The sequence below is a fragment of the Polypterus senegalus genome, chromosome 5 (genome assembly GCF_016835505.1).
Source record: "Polypterus senegalus isolate Bchr_013 chromosome 5, ASM1683550v1, whole genome shotgun sequence".
Classification (NCBI taxonomy): Eukaryota; Metazoa; Chordata; class Cladistia; order Polypteriformes; family Polypteridae; genus Polypterus; species Polypterus senegalus.
The window spans coordinates 26158617-26181213 of NC_053158.1; the positions used below are offsets into that span (position 1 = coordinate 26158617).

The window sequence follows — 22597 nt, forward strand, 5'->3', positions numbered from 1 at the left end:
AGCGCTCTGGAGCAGGTTTTCATCCAGGATGTCTCTGTACATTGCTGCAGTCATCTTTCCCTTTATCCTGACTAGTCTCTCAGTTCCTCCCGCTGAACAACAACCCCACAGCATGATGCTGCCACCACCATGATTCACTGTAGGGACGGTATTGGCCTGGTGATGAGCGGTGCCTGGTTTCCTCCAAACGTGACACCTGGCATTCACACCAAAGAGTTCAATCTTTGTCTCATCAGACCAGAGAATTTTGTTTCTCATGGTCTGAAAGTCCTTCAGGTGCCTTTTGGCAAACTCCAGGCGGGCTGCCATGTGCCTTTTACTAAAAAGTGGCTTCCGTCTGGCCACTCTACCATACAGGCCTGATTGGTAGATTGCTGCAGAGATGGCTGTCCTTCTGGAAGGTTCTCCTCTCTCCACAGAGGACCTCTGGAGCTCTGACAGAGTGACCATCGAGTTCTTAGTCACCTCCCTGACTAAGGCCCTTCTCCCCCGATCGCTCAGTTTAGATGGCCGGCCAGCTCTAGGAAGGGTCCTGGTGGTTTCGAACTTCTTCCACTTACAGATGATGGAGGCCACTGTGCTCATTGGGACCTTTAAAGCAGCAGACATTTTTCTGTAACCGTCCCCAGATTTGTGCTTCGAGACAATCCTATCTCAGAGGGCTACAGACAATTCCTTTGACTTCATGCTTGGTTTGTGCTCTGACATGAACTGTCAACTGTGGGACCTTCTATAGACAGGTTTGTGCCTTTCTAAATCATGTCCAATCAACTGAATTTACCACAGGTGGACTCCAATTAAGCTGCAGAAACATCTCAAGGATGATCAGGGGAAACAGGATGCACCTGAGCTCAATTTGGAGCTTCATGGCAAAAGCTGTGAATACTTATGTACACGTGCTTTCTCATTTTTTTTATTTTTAATACATTTGCAAAAATCCCAAGTAAACGTTTTTCACGTTGTCATTATGGGGTGTTGTGAGTAGAATTCTGAGGAAAAAAATGAATTTAATCCATTTTGGAATAAGGTTGTAACATAACAAAATTTGGAAAAAGTGATGCGCTATGAATACTTTCTGGATGCACTGTATACTGAGTGAAGAGTGCCATACTAGAATAAAGTGAATCATTTGCAGTTACAGGCAAACATCTCAGGCACATTATGAAACATTATTAAAAGGAAGTTTTGCTGTAAAAGCCAGTTAGACTTGAGACAGCTGAAAGCTAAAACACAAAGGAGGTGACAAACAAAATAAACAGCTAGGCACCGTCATATGGAAGATAAGATCTGCAAAGTAACCAGTGACTTAAAACAACCTAAATAGATAACACAATAAACAAATGAGTCATCCAATCACTTAAAAGGCTAATGCATTATTTTATTAAGAGTCAGTAGTTTTTGAATATTTATAAAACTTTGCTTAAACACCAGTAAACATAAATTATAGTAAGAAACAAACACACTGAATATTTAATTTTTTCCACCATTGTTTATATTTAATGTAGCAACAATTTTTTTGTGAATCTGTACATTAGCAGTAAGTGCTAAATATTTACATTAAAGAATGTAACAGTTATAGTGAGTACTAAATTATATCTGGAACATACAATCAAGCCAAGTGAAGCACTGTCATTATTAATAATATGCGATACATCTTTTAAATGAATCATATTTTAATATTAAGGTATGTTCTGTGCAGATTATCTAACATATACCAGCCTCTGTTGAAGGAATCAGGGATATATTCTCTAATGTATGTACAGATTGTTGTGTGGCTGTCGTATTATTATTATTAGCAGTTCAAAAGGAGAGTAATTACAATGTTACAACTGGCACAGCATCTTTTTAATGTCGGCAATTTAAACCTAATATATTATTTAAAATCCCAAATTTTACTAGATTTTGCAGTGTGCTTGTAAACTGAAGCTATACTTTCAAAGGAAATTTTTCCACATTATGCCCTGTCAAAAACAGTATTTAGCATTAAGCAGTGTATAATTTTAGTCACCAACTGCTCTATTGCTTAAAAAAAAGTCAAACAACACTGATTTTATAATCAAATAGAATATTATTTTTATTACATTTAAAATGTATGCAATTTATGTTTTCTCCTCTACTAAATATAACTTATGAAGAAAGGTTTTTGTCAGTATACTTTGGCACTAGAGCAGTGAACATGTTCTCATAAATTCAGAATATATGCAACTGTGTAAATAAATGGCTTGTGTTTCTGTCACATATTTCAGTAAACATATTTATTCTGTGATAAATAAGCTAAGAGTAACTATCCTAAAATTAAGTTTTACAATATGAATTACATGCATAAAACAGCTTTTGATATACCTTTATATACACATTCTTCTTACTCCGCATTCACAACAGAATTTTGCATGTTCTACTGGGTATTTTGTGCCACATTCATGGCAAAATTTGGATAGCTGCTCAGAGACAATTCTGTCACTTCTTCTGTTTGGTACACCACTCAAACAATCCCCTGCCTCCAATCCACTTCTGCCATCTTTCCTGAAAAATTCAATAAAGGAAGTAAATAATACATACAAAATTATAAATAATCAAAGCTGAACAGTATTCAAAGACCTCAGATGTCTTGGGGGGGGTCACATCCGTTTTTTTTGTTTGAAATCAGTAAACGCACCCTAAATTTAATCTGTTCAGGATGAAACTTTATGGCTTTTCCTACACTGTCTATGGCACATAAAAACGGTCAGCAGAATCAGCTGAAAAAAAGACCAGGAAGGCACAACACTGAGCCAGCGTCTGAAGACACTGTAAGGGTTAAAACAAATAACATAAACCATGTTACAATAAAGTTTACTACACCAGGAATAATTAATTTATATAAAAATAATTATAAGAGTCATATAGTTGTGGTCATCTATATGCTGGGCAAGTAATTACATTTCTTTATTTTTAAGAGTGATGACAGTTGAATTTCTTTCAGTGATTTTAATTTCTGATACAGTAAACAAGTAAGTATCCTTATTTTTAGTTTTACTCATAGAATCAATCAATCCATCCATCATCAACACTGTCTAATCCAGGTTTGCTTGGTGGGCCAAGGGGACTAATCAGCAGTGTTGGGTATAAAACAGGATCCAACCTTAGAGTTATAGTGTATTGCAGGGCACACTTCTGTCCATATCAAGATTCACAGAGTTAAACATGTATTTCTTTGGGATCGGGGGAAAAGGGACAATCCAAAAAAATAAAATAAATAAAAAACACATGAAGAAAGGGAGAACACACAACAGAACACAAACAGGGTCCACATTAGAAATCAAATCCAAGTAATTTTACCTCAAGGATAATAACATTTTATGGCCATACTGCAGGGTACATCATAAGAAGGTTCAGAAGAATGTAACATAGACCTTTTTTTTTTTTTTTTTACAATAATGTAGGACAGGTGGGCATTATCCATTCTGCTAGGCTTTAGTGGCATACCAGGCATGTTAAAAAGCAGATTTTATCAGGGATACAGACATCCAGCTGCTCAAAACCCCTATTTGCATTCCAAACTAAGTAACTGAACTCCATCTTGTACCAGGATCTGCCTGGACTCCATCTGATAACAAAAGTGTAAATCAGAGATGTACTGACATCTCTCCAAAGGCCCCTCTGCAGACGACTTGAACCAGAAGGTGCAGAATGGACTTAAACAAGGACAAAGACCTATAATTCAGGGGGTGACAACTAAGATTGACAGAAGAACTTATCTATTAAAAGACACAGGTTTTGTAACTGGAAGAGACTTTAACACTAGAATTACCAACACCTTTGAAAAAATCATAATCGCGGCCCACATATACATTTCATGTCAACATTTTGTCAATTATTACTAAAACATGAAAAAAGTTTCTGTTTTAAAGATGTGTTTACATAGTGTATATTTGATAAGTCAGACATTCTTACTGCTACACCACCAAAGCAGTCGTATTAGGTGCGTGTCAATGTCGCACCCTAATGCAAGTTCTTTTTCTGCAGTTATATTCTTGAATAAAAGTGCACTAGTTTTGTTATACTTGTACCTTTTGTGAAAGTGTATAATTGATATTTGGACTGCAGGCTTCACACATTATACATTTCATGTCTACATTCTGTCAATTATTAGTAAAACATGAAAAACTTTTCTGTTTTAACAATGTGTTTACACAGATTGTTGTTGATATGATATACCCATGAAATGTATGTATTCCAAATGACGATATATTATTTACCCTCTACAACTCCAGCACTTCACTCCAAGATAAACACTGAGAACTGAGAATCTTCTTTGTGAATTGAACATTGGCGGTCGGTGGGGGGATGGCATAGCAGGTTGCTTTGCTGCTAGTATTGATTGACACATTTACAACACAAAAGACGCTGACGGAGAGATACGAAGGGATTTAAGGTGAGTCGAGATTACAAGTTTTTTCGTAGGCTTTGGTAATTCTACTGTTATTTCAATCAGGAGAAGGTTCAAACTTTCTTCAAAACCACATGCAGACCATCTCTCAAAGTAAGTGAGAAGAAGAAAATAGAGGACAGAATGGCAAGTTAAAGAGAAATTCGGGGATTCTCTCTGGGTGAAGATAAACCTTTAACTTATAGTGTGAATCAAGATCAGGTCAAACTAAATGCTTTCATGTATGAAATGAGTGGTATGCAAATATGCATAAAGGTATATATCTGAGGTTAAGGAAAGGTGGTCACACTTTTGTGATTATAGCAGTTCTATCTCTTAAAGCGAGAAGCACCAGATATATAGATGAACTCTGTATGTTTTTCAAGATACCCCATGTACAGTGGTGTGAAAAACGATTTGCCCCCTTCCTGATTTCTTATTCTTTTGCATGTTTGTCACACAAAATGTTTCTGATCATCAAACACATTTAACCATTAGTCAAATATAACACAAGTAAACACAAAATGCAGTTTTTAAATGATGGTTTTTATTATTTAGGGAGAAAAAATCCAAACCTACATGGCCCTGTGTGAAAAAGTAATTGCCCCTTGTTAAAAAATAACCTAACTGTGGTGTATCACACCTGAGTTCAATTTCCGTAGCCACCCCCAGGCCTGATTACTGCCACACCTGTTTCAATCAAGAAATCACTTCAATAGGAGCTGCCTGACACCGAGAAGTAGACCAAAAGCACCTCAAAAGCTAGACATCATGCCAAGATTCAAAGAAATTCAGAAACAAATGAGAACAGAAGTAATTGAGATCTATCAGTCTGGTAAAGGTTATAAAGCCATTTCTAAAGCGTTGGGACTCCAGCGAACCACAGTGAGAGCCATTATCCACAAATGGCAAAAACATGGAACAGTGGTGAACCTTCCCAGGAGTGGCCAGCCGACCAAAATTACCCCAAGAGCGCAGAGACGACTCATCTGAGAGGTCACAAAAGACCCCAGGACAACGTCTAAAGAACTGCAGGCCTCACTTGCCTCAATTAAGGTCAGTGTTCACGACTCCACCATAAGAAAGAGACTGGGCAAAACGGCCTGCATGGCAGATTTCCAAGACGCAAACCACTGTTAAGCAAAAAGAACATTAGGGCTCGTCTCAATTTTGCTAAGAAACATCTCAATGATTGCCAAGACTTTTGGGAAAATACCTTGTGGACTAATGAGACAAAAGTTGAACTTTTTGGAAGGCAAATGTCCCGTTACATCTGGCGTAAAAGGAACACAGCATTTCAGAAAAAGAACATCATACCAACAGTAAAATATGGTGGTGGTAGTGTGATGGTCTGGGGTTGTTTTGCTGCTTCAGGACCTGGAAGGCTTGCTGTGATAGATGGAACCATGAATTCTACTGTCTACCAAAAAATCCTGAAGGAGAATGTCCGGCCATCTGTTCATCAGCTCAAGCTGAAGCGATCTTGGGTGCTGCAACAGGACAATGACCCAAAACACACCAGCAAATCCACCTCTGAATGGCTGAAGAAAAACAAAATGAAGACTTTGGAGTGGCCTAGTCAAAGTCCTGACCTAAATCCAATTGAGATGCTATGGCATGGCCTTAAAAAGGCGGTTCATGCTAGAAAACCCTCAAATAAAGCTGAATTACAACAATTCTGCAAAGATGAGTGGGCCAAAATTCCTCCAGAGAGCTGTAAAAGACTCATTGCAAGTTATCGCAAACACTTGATTGCAGTTATTGCTGCTAAGGGTGGCCCAACCAGTTATTAGGTTCAGGGGGCAATTACTTTTTCACACAGGGCCATGTAGGTTTGGATTGTTTTTTCTCCCTAAATAATAAAAACCATCATTTAAAAGCTGCATTTTGTGTTTACTTGTGTTATATTTGACTAATGGTTAAATGTGTTTGATGATCAGAAACATTTTGTGTGACAAACATGCAAAAGAATAAGAAATCAGGAAGGGGGCAAATAGTTTTTCACACCACTGTATTAGAGATATTATACCCTTTTTCAGTTGACAGATTTCAGGGAACATGCCTTATCCTAAAGGTCTTGCCAAGCTGAACAGATGTGCAGTGTACTTTGGGAAAATTGAAAGGCAAGCCAGGATTCCAGGTGTCTTACATAGTTATACAGTGAAGCGTTATCTTAAAATGCTTTCCTCAGTCTGTCTGTTTGAAGCTTCCAGTAGGGAATCAGCCTTGGCTGTTGTGATAGTGACTTAGCAACTTTCCTGTGTTTTGGGAAACTATAAAAATGTTAGCTGTTCTGCTTACAGATAGGCAGGCAGATGCTTACTTTTTTCTGGATGTGCCTGACCGTTATTAGACTTTTTTCCAAAAAAGTTCTCTCAGAATTGTTCAGTTGTTGCTTTGTTGCAAAAATTGAGTATTTAGTTCAGATGCCTTCTGTAGTTTTGGTAAAGAACTCAGTTTAGTTGTAAAAATTGACACTTTAAAATGCAGATATTTAAATAGAGCTTGCTATTTTCTGTTTTTAGCTGTTGAAAATTTACAAATGAGCTCTCCCTGTGGCAAGAAATTGTTCTTTTCATTCTTCGATTAAGGACATATAAAAATATAGTATAAAATGTAAAAAGGTAAAATAAGGTAGTGGACTATCTAGGAAATGCCATCTTGGACTGAATAAAAACTGCATGAACTCACCCAGGAGGTATACAGTAATTCTTTGCATTGCTTATATTTGCTTTTACTGGTTTTGATGTTAATAAATATACCTTTGAAGTGAATAATGAAATCAACATCTCTGTCTGATTAATAGCAAGCTGACAGCTGGACTAATTAGTCCTCATCTAGGTCTGTTTTCTAAAGAGATTAAGAGGATGCTCTTGAGAAGCTCTCTATTGGTGGAAAACTAGGCTGAGGCAAAAGATTGAAAGAAAAAAACAGTCCTAGTCAGTAAAGTAGTCTGTAATTAGAGGTCCCTAGGGTTGAATATGGGCAGGGAGAGAGGGAAGGAGGTTATGGGTAACAGTTGCATAGTTGGTTTTGTCATTTCTTCCTATCTGCCATTAAGAAAAAGCCTAAGTAGTTAGATGGTACTTTTTGTGTTTGGTGCATTTGACGACATGATAAAATACCCTGACTGAACAGCTTGTTACATTTTTTTTAGCTCAGCTGTTAATGGTATTATCTTGAGCAAGAAGGATGGCTGAATTCTTCATTGTAAACAATTTTTTCTCTCTCAAAATTATTTTAACTTTATTCTCAGAAAATATAAATAAGCTAGTATTTTGCTCCTGACAGATAAGCTGACTTAATCAGCGGTCAGAAATAATGTCATGGTAGCTGTTCTCTTTGCGTTGTACTGCCAAACGGACTAATACAACAGCATTGACCAATACGTGTTTTAATGGGTTTATAATTGACTTGTTTTTCTAATGAATAAATGCATGCCTTCTTAATCATGCTTTCATCACATAATATACGGATATAAATGATCATGCCGAGTCTTGTGTGTGCTGGCGCTTTTGTTGGCTGCACAGCATGCTGATTAAAAGTAAAGAGAAACTGAATTTGCATTTAAAATTAAACTTCAACAATTCAACAATTGTTGCTAAAAATGCTGGTCAATGTAATGAAGTCTGCAAAACAATTTCCAGAATAATTATGTGTAATTTGCCTTCTTAGCAATAACCTATCAACAGCTACTAACCGCAAACAGTGGCACGTAGCCACTCAAATTGTCTCTGAAAAGTAAATTTTTTCAAAAACAGCTGATACATGTATCTGTCTCATATTAAAAGACGAATGCGCTGCCTTTTATGTATAAATTTAAAAAAAAGGATAATATCGATTTGTACAAGGTAGAAATTTGAAAGGAGACACTTTAAGTGCACTTCAAAGATGCATGAACTTAGGTTTCCCTCAGATGCACACAACTGGTACCAGCAGCTTCATGGTCCTTGGAGTATATCACCCCTTTAGCTAGCTGGTGGATGGCTGTGTTTGGTGTTTATTGGGCTTAACAGTTTCCATTTTTGTCAGGGTGAAGAATAATCAGTGATACAAAAACTGTTCAATTTATGGCCACTTTCCAAAATTTCTAACTTTAGACAATAATTCAACTCTTCTGGATTGCCGCACATGCATATACTTTAGTGTATCTACATGGGGAAGGTGTGACATTTTGCATGCTTTATCTGGTAATTTTATGTCTTTTTTTACAAACCCAGAATATATATATTTTTTTTTAATTACACTAGGTCTTGATCTGTGCAACTGCCAAGTTGTCAATCCTTACATTCTTGACCCAGTTTTGTTTGCACTTACACTCTACCCAGGAATTTACTGATACCTTTATGCAGTACTCTGCATATGTGAAAGGGGTTTCTGATTTCACATCTTCACTTTTCCCTATAATTCTGAAGATGTACAACTCAGCTCACTCCTAAATAAATCCCATCTGGTTAAAAGTGTAACAATTCTGGATAGAAAATAACAACAGTAAATTGTATTTATACTTCCTCCTGGTAGTCTGTGGAATCAAGAAATAGAACCAGCTTAAAATACTGGAGTGACCATAGAGAACAGCTGCTTTCATGGTTTCTCAAAAGTATTTCCTAGTACTTTATATAAACATTGCAGGACAAAAATATATAACATTCACTGGGATTTCTGCAATCACCGTTTACCCTGTAGAATTGTATTCATTATCAAAGCTTCATTGTTACTTTACTTCTTGCTTTCCCCAACTTGCGGTTAGGCAGCTCTCAGTGAATGCTCTGCTCTTCCCATACCATGCTCTTTATGTCTGAACATACAGTAATTTCTTTATTGCTATTCTGTATGTTCTGAGCTCTTTAAAAAAACTGCTTTCTTTGTATTTAATCTCCACTGATTACTTTTACTTTTCATCCTTGCCCTTGTTTAATTAACTCTCCTATTTACTTTACAGTTCCAATGTGTAGCTACACCTATGTCAATTCAAATGACTCTTGCTTTTTAATCTTCTTAAATACTTTAGAAGAATGTTGTCAAACAGCTTACTAGTACCGTGTCAAATAAAACCAAAATTGATTTGATTGTGAGCTACTTACCTTCAGTACTTACATTCTTAATTGATTAAAAAGACATGATTAACTGCAAATATATTTCATTTGAATGTAATGAATTTACTTACTTCGAAGTGTAACTATCAGGATTATATGCCTTCTTCCTATTGCCTGTAACTACTGGCGTGTTCTTCAGAGAACCTGGAGACGATGGTGTTCTAGACTTCATATTAATCCTGTAATTAAATCCAATTCAAAAAAAGAACGGTAAGCTTTTTCTTTTCTTTTATTTTGTTGTTGCCATTTTTGAACATGTTTAGTTGTCAGAAACTGCTCATATCAGTGTTCATTCAAGGCCTTCGATAAACCACAGAAAGTAATAACTTATGCAACTGGTACATATTTTAATGGAAACAACACATGGGCGTCCATGGAGAAAAGTCAAATTATGCATTTTAATTTGCGATATGGCACTCTTTGCATTGATGGATTTGGACAGGAACTACCATAAACATGGGCGATATGGCCTAAAATCAATATCACGATAAATTGAGCAGTTAACCTCGATAACGATAAATGGACGATAACCACCCCAAGTGCCAAAAAAACAAACTTTTTTTTTTTTCATTTGATGGGGCTGTGGCAGGCAGCATAGTTCCTCCAGTTATTTTGATAATATTATTCCCCCTAGACCTATTCATTGCAATTATATTATTACCACTTTAAAGGACTGTAAAATGTCACTGAAAATAAATGAAGACAATAGTAGTAAGTACTTTTAGTGGTTAAGATTTATTAACTGAACAAAATAAAAAGTGTAGGATACAATATGTAACCATGCTCTCTAAAAAATGTGTATCCCTTGTAAACAAAATAGTTTAATAATAAATATGTTTCACATTGGCTATTCACAAAGTAAACAATGATTGTGCAAATGTAATGCCATCATGGACAAAGGCCTATCTCTGCTAAGGCCTTGAGGTAGCATATCTATCCAAATCTTCACACCCAACATCACCCCAATTCATGGTCTAATTCTCAAATAAAGCAAGCAAAATAAAGTAAGAATTAAATAAGACCTCTCAGACCATATTTACAAAATTAAAAGGGTTGGCACAGTAATAAAACATTTTAAAAATCATGTATTTTGCTACATTTCACAGCACAACATGATCAACACTGGCTCACAATAAGTCTTCTGTAAAACTTTCTGGATACACTGCTGCTCAGCAGTCTTAAGTATTTTTATGCCTATATAAACATTATTCAAACATTAATACTTTCAATTTTGAATATGACACACAGAATTAAAGTCACTTTAAAACACACCAGATGTCACCACCCAAATATATTAAGATGTACACACTTACCGACTGCCAGGTGCAGCCTGTGCCCAAAACATTGCACCCATGTCCATTTATTGAGCTTGACAGCTTTCACAATATTTGGGCCGTTGTCAGTTGTTATAGCAACAAGGTCCTCTTCACTGATGTCCCATGCAGACAGCATCGCTCTCAACCCCTGTCCAACCATCTCCCCCGTGTGATCAGATGGAAAATAGGCCGTCTCGAGCACTCTGGTACGCAGCTCCCATTTGTTGTCGATGTAATGAACTGTGAGACTAATATCGGCTCCACTGTGCGGCTGGACCAGAGATCGGATGTGGCTGCAACGCGCTTAACGTATCTCAATTCAGCAGCAACCTTTTTCCTCTCTGTGCTGTACATGCTGGGAATGATAGTTTTTGAAAAATATTTTCGTGATGGGAGTTCGTATCTCTTGTCAATTATTTTCATGAAGTGTCTGAACCCGTTGCGTTCCACTGTAGCAATAGGAGCCATGTCTTTTGCTATGTGGTAGCCTATAGCATTTGTGATTTCTTGCCATCTTTTTGAAGTTCGCTCATATAGTTGAGTACTAGCAAATGCTTCGGTTATTGACCGCTGCCTGGTGGAGGAAGACGTTTTTGCTGGTCCTCCTAATCTCTTCTCGCTTTGAGCTTTTTTTATGTCTTCGAATTGAATCACATGGTTGTGCTGCAGGTGGTGGAAGAGGTTGGTTGTGTTACCTTGACTTGACGCAACAGTCTTTTTGCAGAGTTTACATTTAACAATTTTTTGATCAATATCATCCTTGTTGAATCCAAAATGTTGCCAAACGATTGATGATGCATTTTTTGTTAACAAGCGTCTCCTCTTCCTCCTCCACCAGCTCTACCTTCGTCGCTGCTGCTTCAACATTTAAATCGTCCTCCATTTGTTCACCCGTGTCTCGTCTTGTTACAGGTAGTAGAGTCATGTGACTCCACCCCGTCAAGTCTGTAACGTAGCACAGCGTCTTAAAGGGACATGAACATCGCCAACCTGCACATGCCTTTTCTTTTTTTAAAATACCGAATTTACCGACATGGGCAAAATGACGTCGATGAGAGTCATAAATTTCGGTAACGATAAATTTTTGATATATCGCCCAGCCCTAAACTACCATGACAAGTCTAATAATTATACTGCGTTTTCATTTTTACTTTTGTTTTGCAAGTGTTTCAAGCTCTATTTATTCACACCGCTAGCTTTCACTACTTACAGTATCTCACAAAAGTGAGTACACCCCTCCCATTTTTGTAAATATTTTATTGTATATTTTCATGGGACAACACTGAAGATATGACACTTTGATACAATGTAAAGTAGTCAGTGTACACCCATTAAGTGAAAAATGTCCAAATTGTGCCCAATTAGCCATTTTCCCTCCCTGGTGTCATGTGACTCGTTAGTGTTACAAGGTCTTAGGTGTGAATGGGGAGCAGGTGTGTTAAATTTGGTGTTATCGCTCTCACACTCTCTCATACTGGTCACTGGAAGTTCAACATGGCACCTCATGGCAAAGAATTCTCTGAAGATCTGAAAAAAAGAATTGTTGCTCTACATAAAGATGGCCTAGGCTATAAGATGATTGCCAGCACCCTGAAACTGAGCTGCAGCACGGTGGCCAAGACCATACAGTGGTTTAACAGGGCAGGTTCCACTCGGAACAAGCTTCACCACGGTCGATCAAAGAAGTTGAGTGCACATGCTCAGCGTTATATCTAGAGATTGTATTTTCAAAATAGATGTATAAGTGCTGCCAGTATTGCTGCTTAGGTTGAAGTGGGGGGGGGTGGGGGGTCAGCCTGTCAGTGCTCAAACCATATGCCACACACTGCATCAAATTGGTCTGCATGGCTTTCGTCCTAGAAGGAAGGCTCTTCTAAAGATGATGCACAAGAAAGCCCGCAACAAGTTTGCTGAAGACAAGCAGACTAAGGACATGGATTACTGGAACCATGTCCTGTGGTACTCTGATAAGAGCAAGATCAACTTATTTGGTGCAGATGGTGTCAAGCGTGTGTGGCAGCAACCAGGTGAGGGGTACAAAGACAAGTGTCCCTTGCTTACAGTCAAGCATGGTGGTACGAGTTTCATGGTTTGGGGTTGCATGACTGCTTCCAGCACTGGGGAGCTACAGTTCATTGAGGGAACCATGAATGCCAACATGTACTGTGACATACACTGAAGCAGAGCATGATCCCCTCCCTTCAGAAACTGGGCCACGGGGCAGTATTCCAACATGATAACGACCCCAAACACACCTCCAAGATGACCACTGAGGGTAAAGGTGCTGGACTGGCAAAGCATGTCTCCAGACCTAAACCCTATTGAGCATCTGTGGGGCATCATCAAACAGAAGGTGGAGGAGCGCAAGGTCTCTAACATTCACCAGCTCTGTGATGTCGTCATGGAGGAGTGGAAGAGGATTCCAGTGGCAATCTGTGAAGCTCTAGTGAACTCCGTGCCCAAAAGAGTTAAGGCTGTGCTGAAAAATAATGGTGGCCACATAAAATATTGACACTTTGGGCACAATTTGGACATTTTTCACTTAGGGGTGTACCAACTTTTGTGAGATACTGTAACTACACACCAGTACTTCGCTAATTGTAATGTCTCTACCCAAAAACAGGCTACTATGACTCTTGAAACTTTGTATCCAAAGTTCACTATCCATATCAAAAAGTCTTATTTTGAATCTGTACCTGACAGAAATTCAGGAGTGCTGGATGGCGAAACATTAAAATTGATCACCAGTCCAGACAGAGAATGAAAAGCTCACCATAGGCTCAGCTGTCCATAGGACTGCTTTTCATACTCTTGTAGTTGAAAACTGTTGCGCCTTATTTATTCCCTATTATCAAACAAAAATGTTTACAAACAAACTGTGCAAGGAGAATGACTACCCCTCCACCATCCTCCTTTTACCACCGAAACATAACTCAATTTTTCAGTTGGTAACCATTTTGTTTAAATTATGAAAACTATTACATATATTCATTGTGTTTTCAATGTTTATTTATATCACAGTACATTACCATCTTAGTGTAGCAGGTAATGCAAATAGTATCTGAAACTGGATAGTATCATTTGTGAAAGTTAGGGGGTGCCACAGAACCCCAAACACCAAACATGAACACACAAAACAGTCCCAGGTCCAAATCAAAAGGGTTGTAAGTGCAAAAATACCTTGCACACACAATCTCTTCTTTCACTATTCTCCACAATGGTACTCCTCCAAGGCAAGTGTTGCCCGTTTCTGTTCCCAGCTCCAACTCGACTGGACAAGACAGTGTGTGTGTGTTTTTTTTTATTGGAGACCAGGGGGTACTTCTGGTACCACTGCTTTACTTGATGTAAGCACTACGGGGCCATACGGTAGTCCCAAAGAATAGGGAGTATAACTCCTTGCTGCACCACCTAGTGGGAACCATAGCCCACTTTCACACACATTTTCAGCAACAAACAATTTTTGGATAGTAAGGGACAGCTTCATTATAGTGGCATGACACCATTCCACTTTTAGTAGGTGAGCAGGTCAGTTGCTGGATCTACAGTAGTCTCTGAAAGTGTGAGTTAGATTGTACAGTTATGAGTCACACAGGATGATAGATTACATTAGTTCTTACCAACTATTCAGCAAAGCTTCAAATTGATCTTTGTCACAATGGAGTGAAAAGCCAGAAGCAGTATGTCATTACATTGTGTCAGCTATAACTTCACACTGCAGTGGAATATCATGGAGTACTGTACATCCATAATTCTAAACTTAGGCAAGATGATGTGCCCAGATTCAATATTTTCTTTGAACAATTTATTTTAATTACTGCAGCAAAAGAAACAAAAATGTCAGTCTGAAAACGGTGTGTTATTTTTCTCATATGATCACCAGAAATGAACACAACATTAGTGACTTTTGTCAAGTTTAAAATTCTGTATGAGCCAGGTAATGTTGTTAAATTAGTAAAGGTGTTAACATTTCTGTTTGCATAGCTCCCTTCAAACATGCAATTGTATTTACAGAAAGACTGAGTAAAGATAAGTGGAAATGTTGGGAAACTTAAATTGATGCAGTAAGGGGCTACAAGTATGATAAGGGCATCTGTCAAGAGAGCTAGAAAAGATAAACTGGCAAAGTTCCAACAACATTTGTATATGGAAGGGGCTTGAAAATCAACATGTACAGTGGGTCCACACACTGAGGAGAGGCAAGACACGACAGCCCGCATGGAGTTTGCTAAAAGACACAGCCCGCATGGAGTTTGCTAAAAGACACCTGAAGGACTCTGAGATGGTGAGAAATAAGATTCTCTGGTCTGATGAGACCAAGATACAGGGATATCCTGGACAAAAACCTTCTCCAGAGTGCTAAGGACCTCAGACTGGGCCGAAGGTTTACCTTCCAACAAGACATTGACCCTAAGCACACACCTAAAATAATGAAGGAGTGGCTTCACAACAACTCTGTGACTGTTCTTGAATGGCCCAGCCAGAGCCCTGACTTAAACCCAATTGAGCATCTCTGGAGAGACCTAAAAATGGCTGTCCACCAACGTTTACCATCCAACCTGACAGAACTGGAGGGGATCTGCAAGGAGGAATGGCAGAGGATCCCCAAATTTCAGGTGTGAAAAACTTGTTGCATCTTTCCCAAGAAGACTCATGGCTGTATTAGCTCAAAAGGGTGCTTCTACTAAATACTGAGCAAAGGGTCTGAATACTTAGGACCATGTGAGATTTCATTTTTCTTTTTTAATAAATCTGCAACAATTTCAAAAATTCTTTTTTTTGTCTGTCAATATGGGGTGCTGTGTGTACATTAATGAGGGAAAAAAATAATTTAAATGATTTTAGAAAAATAGCTGCAATATAACAAAGAGTGAAAAATTGAAGGGGGGCTGAATACTTTCCGTACCCACTGTATATGTGCAAGGGGCATTTTTTTAACCCCAGAATAACTGACTTCTAATGGCACTGAACTTTCCCAAAATTAAAACATGCAAAGTGTCATAGAACAGCAACATTTTTTGGTCGTTTTGACCACTTTTTTGACATCTGAATCTATTGTTTCCATTGCACTGTTAGAGGGAGGTAGACTCTTATCTTGCCAACAAGGATATGAGGCAGGAACCAAACTTGGACAGGACATACACTCACATTTAAAATTGGCTAATATACTTTAGGATGTTATAAAAAAAAAAAAAAAACACTTACCCTCCTTGTGGACTGGAATTCAGAGACGGAGGAGAGAAATGTGATGAATTAGTTTTATTTGCAGATGTAGACAATATTCTAGTTGAAGACAAGCCTTACATGTGTGGGGAAAAAAAAGAGAGTGTAAGCAAACTTTGGATCTATAATGAAGGTAAGAAACAACTTTTTAATATCAAAACAATTAAAAGTGAAGATATAAGAAGATGAAGAAAACAGAAAGCCCTAGAAGGTTGTTAGTCTGGAAATCAGTGCTTTCATGAGTTGAACACTGGGCTCTTAACCAATGACCAATTCACATTACATTGTATTTTAATAATGTATCTTTATATTACTGAAAAGACAATATCCCTTTGAGGATTAACAACATATATCAACTCAAGAAAATTCAAATCAAAATTATTATCTTATTATAAAACCCCAAATGTGCATACTGCATAATGTGTACAATCGCGAGATACTACAGCGATTATAACACTGAGCCCGAAATTAACTTTTGATTTTGTGAATCCCATGGAGTATGCTGAGAAAGACTTTTAAGATTTGGAAAAAATTACATTTGAAATGAATTCTACTAGGCTTTCCTAGTCAGTGCAATGTAAAATAAAGCACAAGAACAAGACATTTAAATTTCTATAACAGTAGCTACAGCAACTACAGAAGATACAGTATGACCATTCTGCAAACCATGACCATGAACTGGTATTATTATAGAAGATTTGTCTACATCTTCAAGTCACCTGCAAATTATAGTATTGTATTTTACTGTGTGTATATATATTTACTCTCCTAAACACAGACACAGCAGTCAGGCAGGGTTGTGGCCAAGTTTCCTGCATTTATAATGTTCCTTGCATCACCCATTGATGACAGGTGCTTACAACGTGACCATGGTTGGCTCGGATTCACTTTCACGATGAGCCACTGCAGCACTGGGAGGCTACAGTTGCTCTGCCCATGGAGAACCGGTCTTCCACAGACGGGGCGACTGCAGTTTGGGATACTCTTTGGCGCTTCGTCCCATTGATGGGAGTCCCAAAAGAGTTTAGAAATCTTACAATATATATGCAGTTAGAAAATGTTTCCAGTTCAAACTATTCAGTTGAAGATGCCAGAATTTTCAGAATGACTAATCTTTAGAATGTTCACAATGAAATGGAGGCAAATACAACCAGATATTTCTTGGTTAAACATAAATCTGAAAAGCTAAAAGGTCAACTTTGCCTTTAATGCAAAGATGCCAATATATTGGTGAATATTTGCTTTATTTAAAAAAGTATATAACACAGGTTTAAGATATGTGACTGCTACACATGGTATAATTAGCTTCACTTTGTAAATACATATGATATGTGGATGTCAGGCTAAGGATATGAGCCTGACTATTATAAAACATTTTAACGTCACGCAAGACAAGGCAGTGAGATAGAACAGCAGCTGCAGTACAGGCTTTTAAATGATTGACATGCAGAGCGACAAGCAGAAGAAGCATCTTGGCAGAAGCAGCACAAAGTCCAACTTCACCTTAGAGTATATTCAGCTCCCCCCGTCACAATGCGGAGTGGCAGGATAGTAGTGTGCCTCCGGAGGGGTGGGGTGGTTTGAGCAGTTGAGCGAAGTGATCGAGACCAGATCATTTCGGACAGACACTTTGATGAAATGCAAGACTAGACATTACAACTTTAGGAAGCAAAACCCGTGAGGCAGTGACTTTTGCACGTCATGCCCTACTTACAAACAGTTTAAAACAAGTTCGCCGACATCTAACCTAGCAGTTGTTGGAATGCTTTTTGCAGACAAACTTCAGGTGCTCCCAGCTCTTAAAACAACGACAAGCAGAACAAGCAGCTTGCCAGCGGCAGCTGCAGAAAGCCAGCAGACAATCCAAGCACTTCTCCTTAGCGTGCTTTCAGACCTCACACCCAAAAACTCCTCCTACTTCAGAACGCGCAGAGTGACAAGCAGAACAGGCATTTTGGCAGAAGCAGCACAAAGCCAGTAGTTGATCCGTCCACTTCTGCGTAGCGTGCGATCAGCTCCCCCCTTCACAAAGTGAGCGGCAGAGACGTGAAGTGGCAAAAGGACAGCTGCTGTACAGGCTATTAAGTGATTTACGCAAAATGTGACAAGAACAACACATAGCTGGCCAACAGCATCAGCAAGGCACCAGCTGAACCGATCGCATCTCTTTAATGTGCGTTCAGACCCCCAATTCACAACGTGAGCAGCGTTATAAGTGCCGCGAGAAAGAGATTTAACCACGCCCAGGGCAGGAAATAAAGGACAAATATTTTTTTTACAAAAGTATTAAAGTAAAAAAGAAAATAATGCATATGTAATAGTATTAATAAATCCGTGATGTAGCGGGGGCATGATAGCTGAACCACAATATAGCGGGGGATCACTGTATACTAGATTACTAAGATTTGTCTATTTTCTTTGAGTGCTGAAATCATTTTCTATTAACAAAACAAAAAAAACAAAAAAAAAACCAAACTCAGTGCATAGTTTTTTCTGACTATCATTAATGCAAAAAGTTAAATATTTTTAGAGTAACTCAAGCCCTGGCTAAGGGGTGGATTCCATTAATGAAAAAATTATAAATAAAATCGATCATGCCCACTTTGATTTCATACAATGACTTTACAGTTGTATTTCTTTTCCTTTTTCCTAAAAGATAAAGTATAAAAAAGCAGCTCATACCACTTCCAGGAGGCTTAGTAGATGAAGGCTGTGGTAAGCGGGAAGATGGCGACACTACTGATGCTGGTGAGTTTGTCTTTTTTACTGCTGGAGGCTTAATCTGTATAAAAAGAAGAACAAACACTTATATATACTTATATATATATATATATATATATATATATATATATATATATATATACTTATATATATAAACACACACAAACACACATATATATATATAATTATTTGCATTTATATAGCGCTTTTTTCACTACTCAAAGTGCTCAGCAATTGCAGGTTAATGGCCTTGCTCAAGGGCCCAACAGAGCAGATATACATATATATACATGTATATATACATATACACACACACACATATACATTATATATTATATATACATATACACACACACACACAAACATACATACATAAATACATACACACACACACACAAACATATATATATAGAAATAAATAAATCTATACATACACATATGTACATATATACACATATACATATACAAACTAGTGCAACATACAGGCAAGATTATGACACCTCCACACATATTCTCTGAAACTGCTTAGAGTGATAGAGTACCTTTACCTCAATAGACTGTTCATTTCTAAATTTTGTGGGAAGATTGATGATAGTGGTGTTACAATATTGAATCTTTTATTTGGAAAAACGGAGTATGAATTTGTTACTGAACTTGAAAAATCAGAGAGAACAGATAGTAAAACTCACATGGTACGAAAGATGATATTTTGACAATAAATAGCCAGAATGTTGACAAATACAAATGCTCTTGGGAAGAAGTATGATGGCTTTCAAAAGTCTATGTGAAAAGACTTTTTACAAAATTACATATATTTTGTGAAGAAATGGAATGCAGCCTAACTTTCTAATTACAAACTGAAGTTGTGTAGCTATGAAGCAGTACAGTACAGGGATTCTAAAAAGATTTTTTTAAGTTGTAGACTATGAAATTGGTTAGTATATGTGAAGTTTTTTTAAAGTATGGGGTGTAGAGTTTCGTGTATTTATTCTCATTTTAATAGTAATGTGAAAACAATCATCATTACTATCTACTTCTGTTAATATAGAAATGTTTAAAATTTATAAAATTGCAGAGAAATTAATTGTTTGAGTAGCAAACATTGGGTACATTGTTTTCATATTATTGCAGTATAAAGATGTAGCACTATTTCATTAATATGTCATTGTAAGAACAGCACATAGCACAAATAGCATTTAAGAAAGGGATAAAATCTAAAAATTCAAGAAAATGCATATTCAAAGGCAATTGTGGTTAAACATGAGTTGTTTTGATCCAAAAGAAAAAAATAAGAGAACACAAAATATCCTTTACCTGTGGTCTTGAGGCTGTTTTACATTTGGAATCAGAAGAAAGCTTGCCTTTATTTCCAATACGTGCAGCCTGCTCTTTGCAGAAATTAATATGTCTTTCTGCAGCATTCTCACCGAATCTCCTTTGACAATATGGGCATTGAATGTAATCTGCAGAACAAAAGATTAAAACAAGGTATAAAATTAAATATCCATGGAGTAATATTTTCTTAAAAACATACAGTAAAACAACTAAATGAATATCTTTCATTTTTATTTAATGTGTAACGTATAGTAAATACAGGAATTGACTTTGAAAAGACATTAGTAATTGATAGACTTAATATACAGTAGCTTAAACAGAACATACATTTGGCAGGAATAAATCAGCTTTGACTCAAAAGAACTATCTATCTACTATACGGTAGTTGTTTATTTCATTATTCTAAATTCACAAATGCCTTCCATCATTTCAAGAACCTAATGAAAAGTCTGCTTTTGCTTTAAGATTTAAAACCAAGGAACTGTATCTATAGTTTCCCTTTCAAAAAATAGTTGCAATGAAATTTCATGTTTTCACTGAGATTAAAGGTTACTTTAACTCACATAAACAGTAGATATAATACAGAGAAAAGCTAAAACACGCCTGACATTATTTTTAAAGTTATGCAAATGAATGAATGTGGTCAGAAAAATGTTAAGTTACCAAAGATTAAGCAAAATTTATTGTAATAAGTATATAGTACTGCGAAAATTACTAACAATAAATTGAATTGTAGACTCCAGTCTTATTTTGTCATGAGCCGTCAAGTTTTCTGAACATGAAGCTGGAATTACAGTATACACAAATGTGATCAAAAGAGTGCTTCCTAGCTTCATTTAGACTTCAAACCTGTTTTCCTTTTGCCTTGTGCATATTAAAAAATACACTATCTTTAGCAGCATGTTATTAGTGTCACCTGTACAGATTTCAGGCCTATGTAAATTGTGAATGCTTCCTAATTTCAGTTTTATTAAAATTAAGCATACTTACCAGGGTCATATGATGGAGGTGGTGGAGGAGGAAGAGGACCACCATCTTTTATTGTCTGAGTAAGATTCTTTGCTGCACGAATAGTAGCAATGAAGTCTTCATGTTTCCTACGCCAGTTTGATGATTTCTTAGGTGGTTCTGTCTTTATGGATGAAAAAGAATATACAATTCAAAATTTTATCCTACAATGTTAAAAGGACACCTGCCTGAGATTGCATATCTACAGGCTAAACATCACATTAGTCTTTACAACCTAGTATGAATTATTTAAAATACAAATACGAGAATGCTTTAATTTAAATGTTGTAATGACACAGTGTGTCTGCTAACGAGTAAACGTCTGCATTCACTATTTATGATCTGAGCATAACAACTACCCTGGATTGCTATGCTGAAGAATTTTGTATATCAGTAACATAGTCTTGAAGATAAGTCTGAAACAGACAGACAAGGTGGACTAGTTACCAGAATGACCATGATGGTTAAAACATGCAAAACAAAAGACTGAAGACATGACAGCAGCTGCAGTCTGTTACAATAATTCTTAAAAGAAATCCAGTGATGACTGTTACTGTAGTCAAGTAAGACATATTGTACGCATGGCAATGTTCACAGTCATATAAAAAAGACAGCTAAGACTGCAGTATTGCATTCTGCCTAATTCAATTCAGGAATGCAAGGGGGTTGAGACTATCTGGCAGCACTGGCCAAAAGACAGGAAACAGCTCTGAACAAGGAACAAGTCCATCATAGGGCCTAACCCAACACACATATACACACACACAGGACCAATTTACATCTGCCAATTGACCAAACTATAAATGGGGATATGGAGAAAACAAAAATAAAAAAAAAAACATGACATGGAAACTCCATATGGAACATGACCAAGTGCATGTGCGTGTTCAACCTTGTGTCACTAGATCCACGAGGTGGCAGTGATATCCACAACGCCAATAATATCTAAAACATATTTGTAAAACAGTGATAACAGGTACAGTATTGCCCATTCCTGGCTATTCTTCCCTCATAAAAACACAAACGTTTAGATGATATGCTGTAGAAAAAAGTGACTTTAATGGAAATGGTGATACATTTCCCCCATGCCCTCATTATCAAGAGTAAATACGCCTCTGTACATTAAAACAAAATTTCTGTTCAGCCATGGTCTGACTTCTCAGGATTGGGAAAATATTCTCTAAAAATCTCCTTTCCAGGTATTATCTCTACATGATAGCAAGGCACAATGCTTTTCCAGTGTCAGGTGTTTAGCCCAGGAACATTTCAGTTACACCATCATCAAGTTTATCTATTCCAAAGTCATTGAAAATCATGTTTCTCTTGCAGGTTTATATTGTATACTATTTGTGTATTCATTAAAAGGTGAAACATGTACGACAGGTATTGTATGGTACTTGGTAATCAGACAATTGTTATATCATGAGACTCAGAAACTTGTAAAGCATGCTTTAAAATCTTTTGATATACACTATTAACAAATTAAATAG

At 37.2% G+C, this 22597-nt stretch overlaps 1 protein-coding gene across 2 annotated transcripts in view; it reads right to left on the reverse strand.

Moving 5' to 3' along the window:
* Positions 1-1357: 1357 nt before the first annotated feature.
* Positions 1358-22597, reverse strand: part of zc2hc1a (zinc finger, C2HC-type containing 1A) — a 50013-nt gene continuing 28773 nt past the window's right edge. For both annotated transcript variants that reach the window (XM_039754400.1, XM_039754401.1), the window contains 6 exons: positions 21090-21231; positions 20079-20227; positions 18726-18825; positions 16026-16119; positions 9576-9683; positions 1358-2523 (listed from right to left, as the gene is read on the reverse strand). In XM_039754400.1, coding sequence (XP_039610334.1) covers positions 2346-2523; positions 9576-9683; positions 16026-16119; positions 18726-18825; positions 20079-20227; positions 21090-21231 — 771 coding nt within the window. In that variant the 3' untranslated portion in view covers positions 1358-2345. The remainder of the gene's footprint in view (positions 2524-9575; positions 9684-16025; positions 16120-18725; positions 18826-20078; positions 20228-21089; positions 21232-22597) is intronic.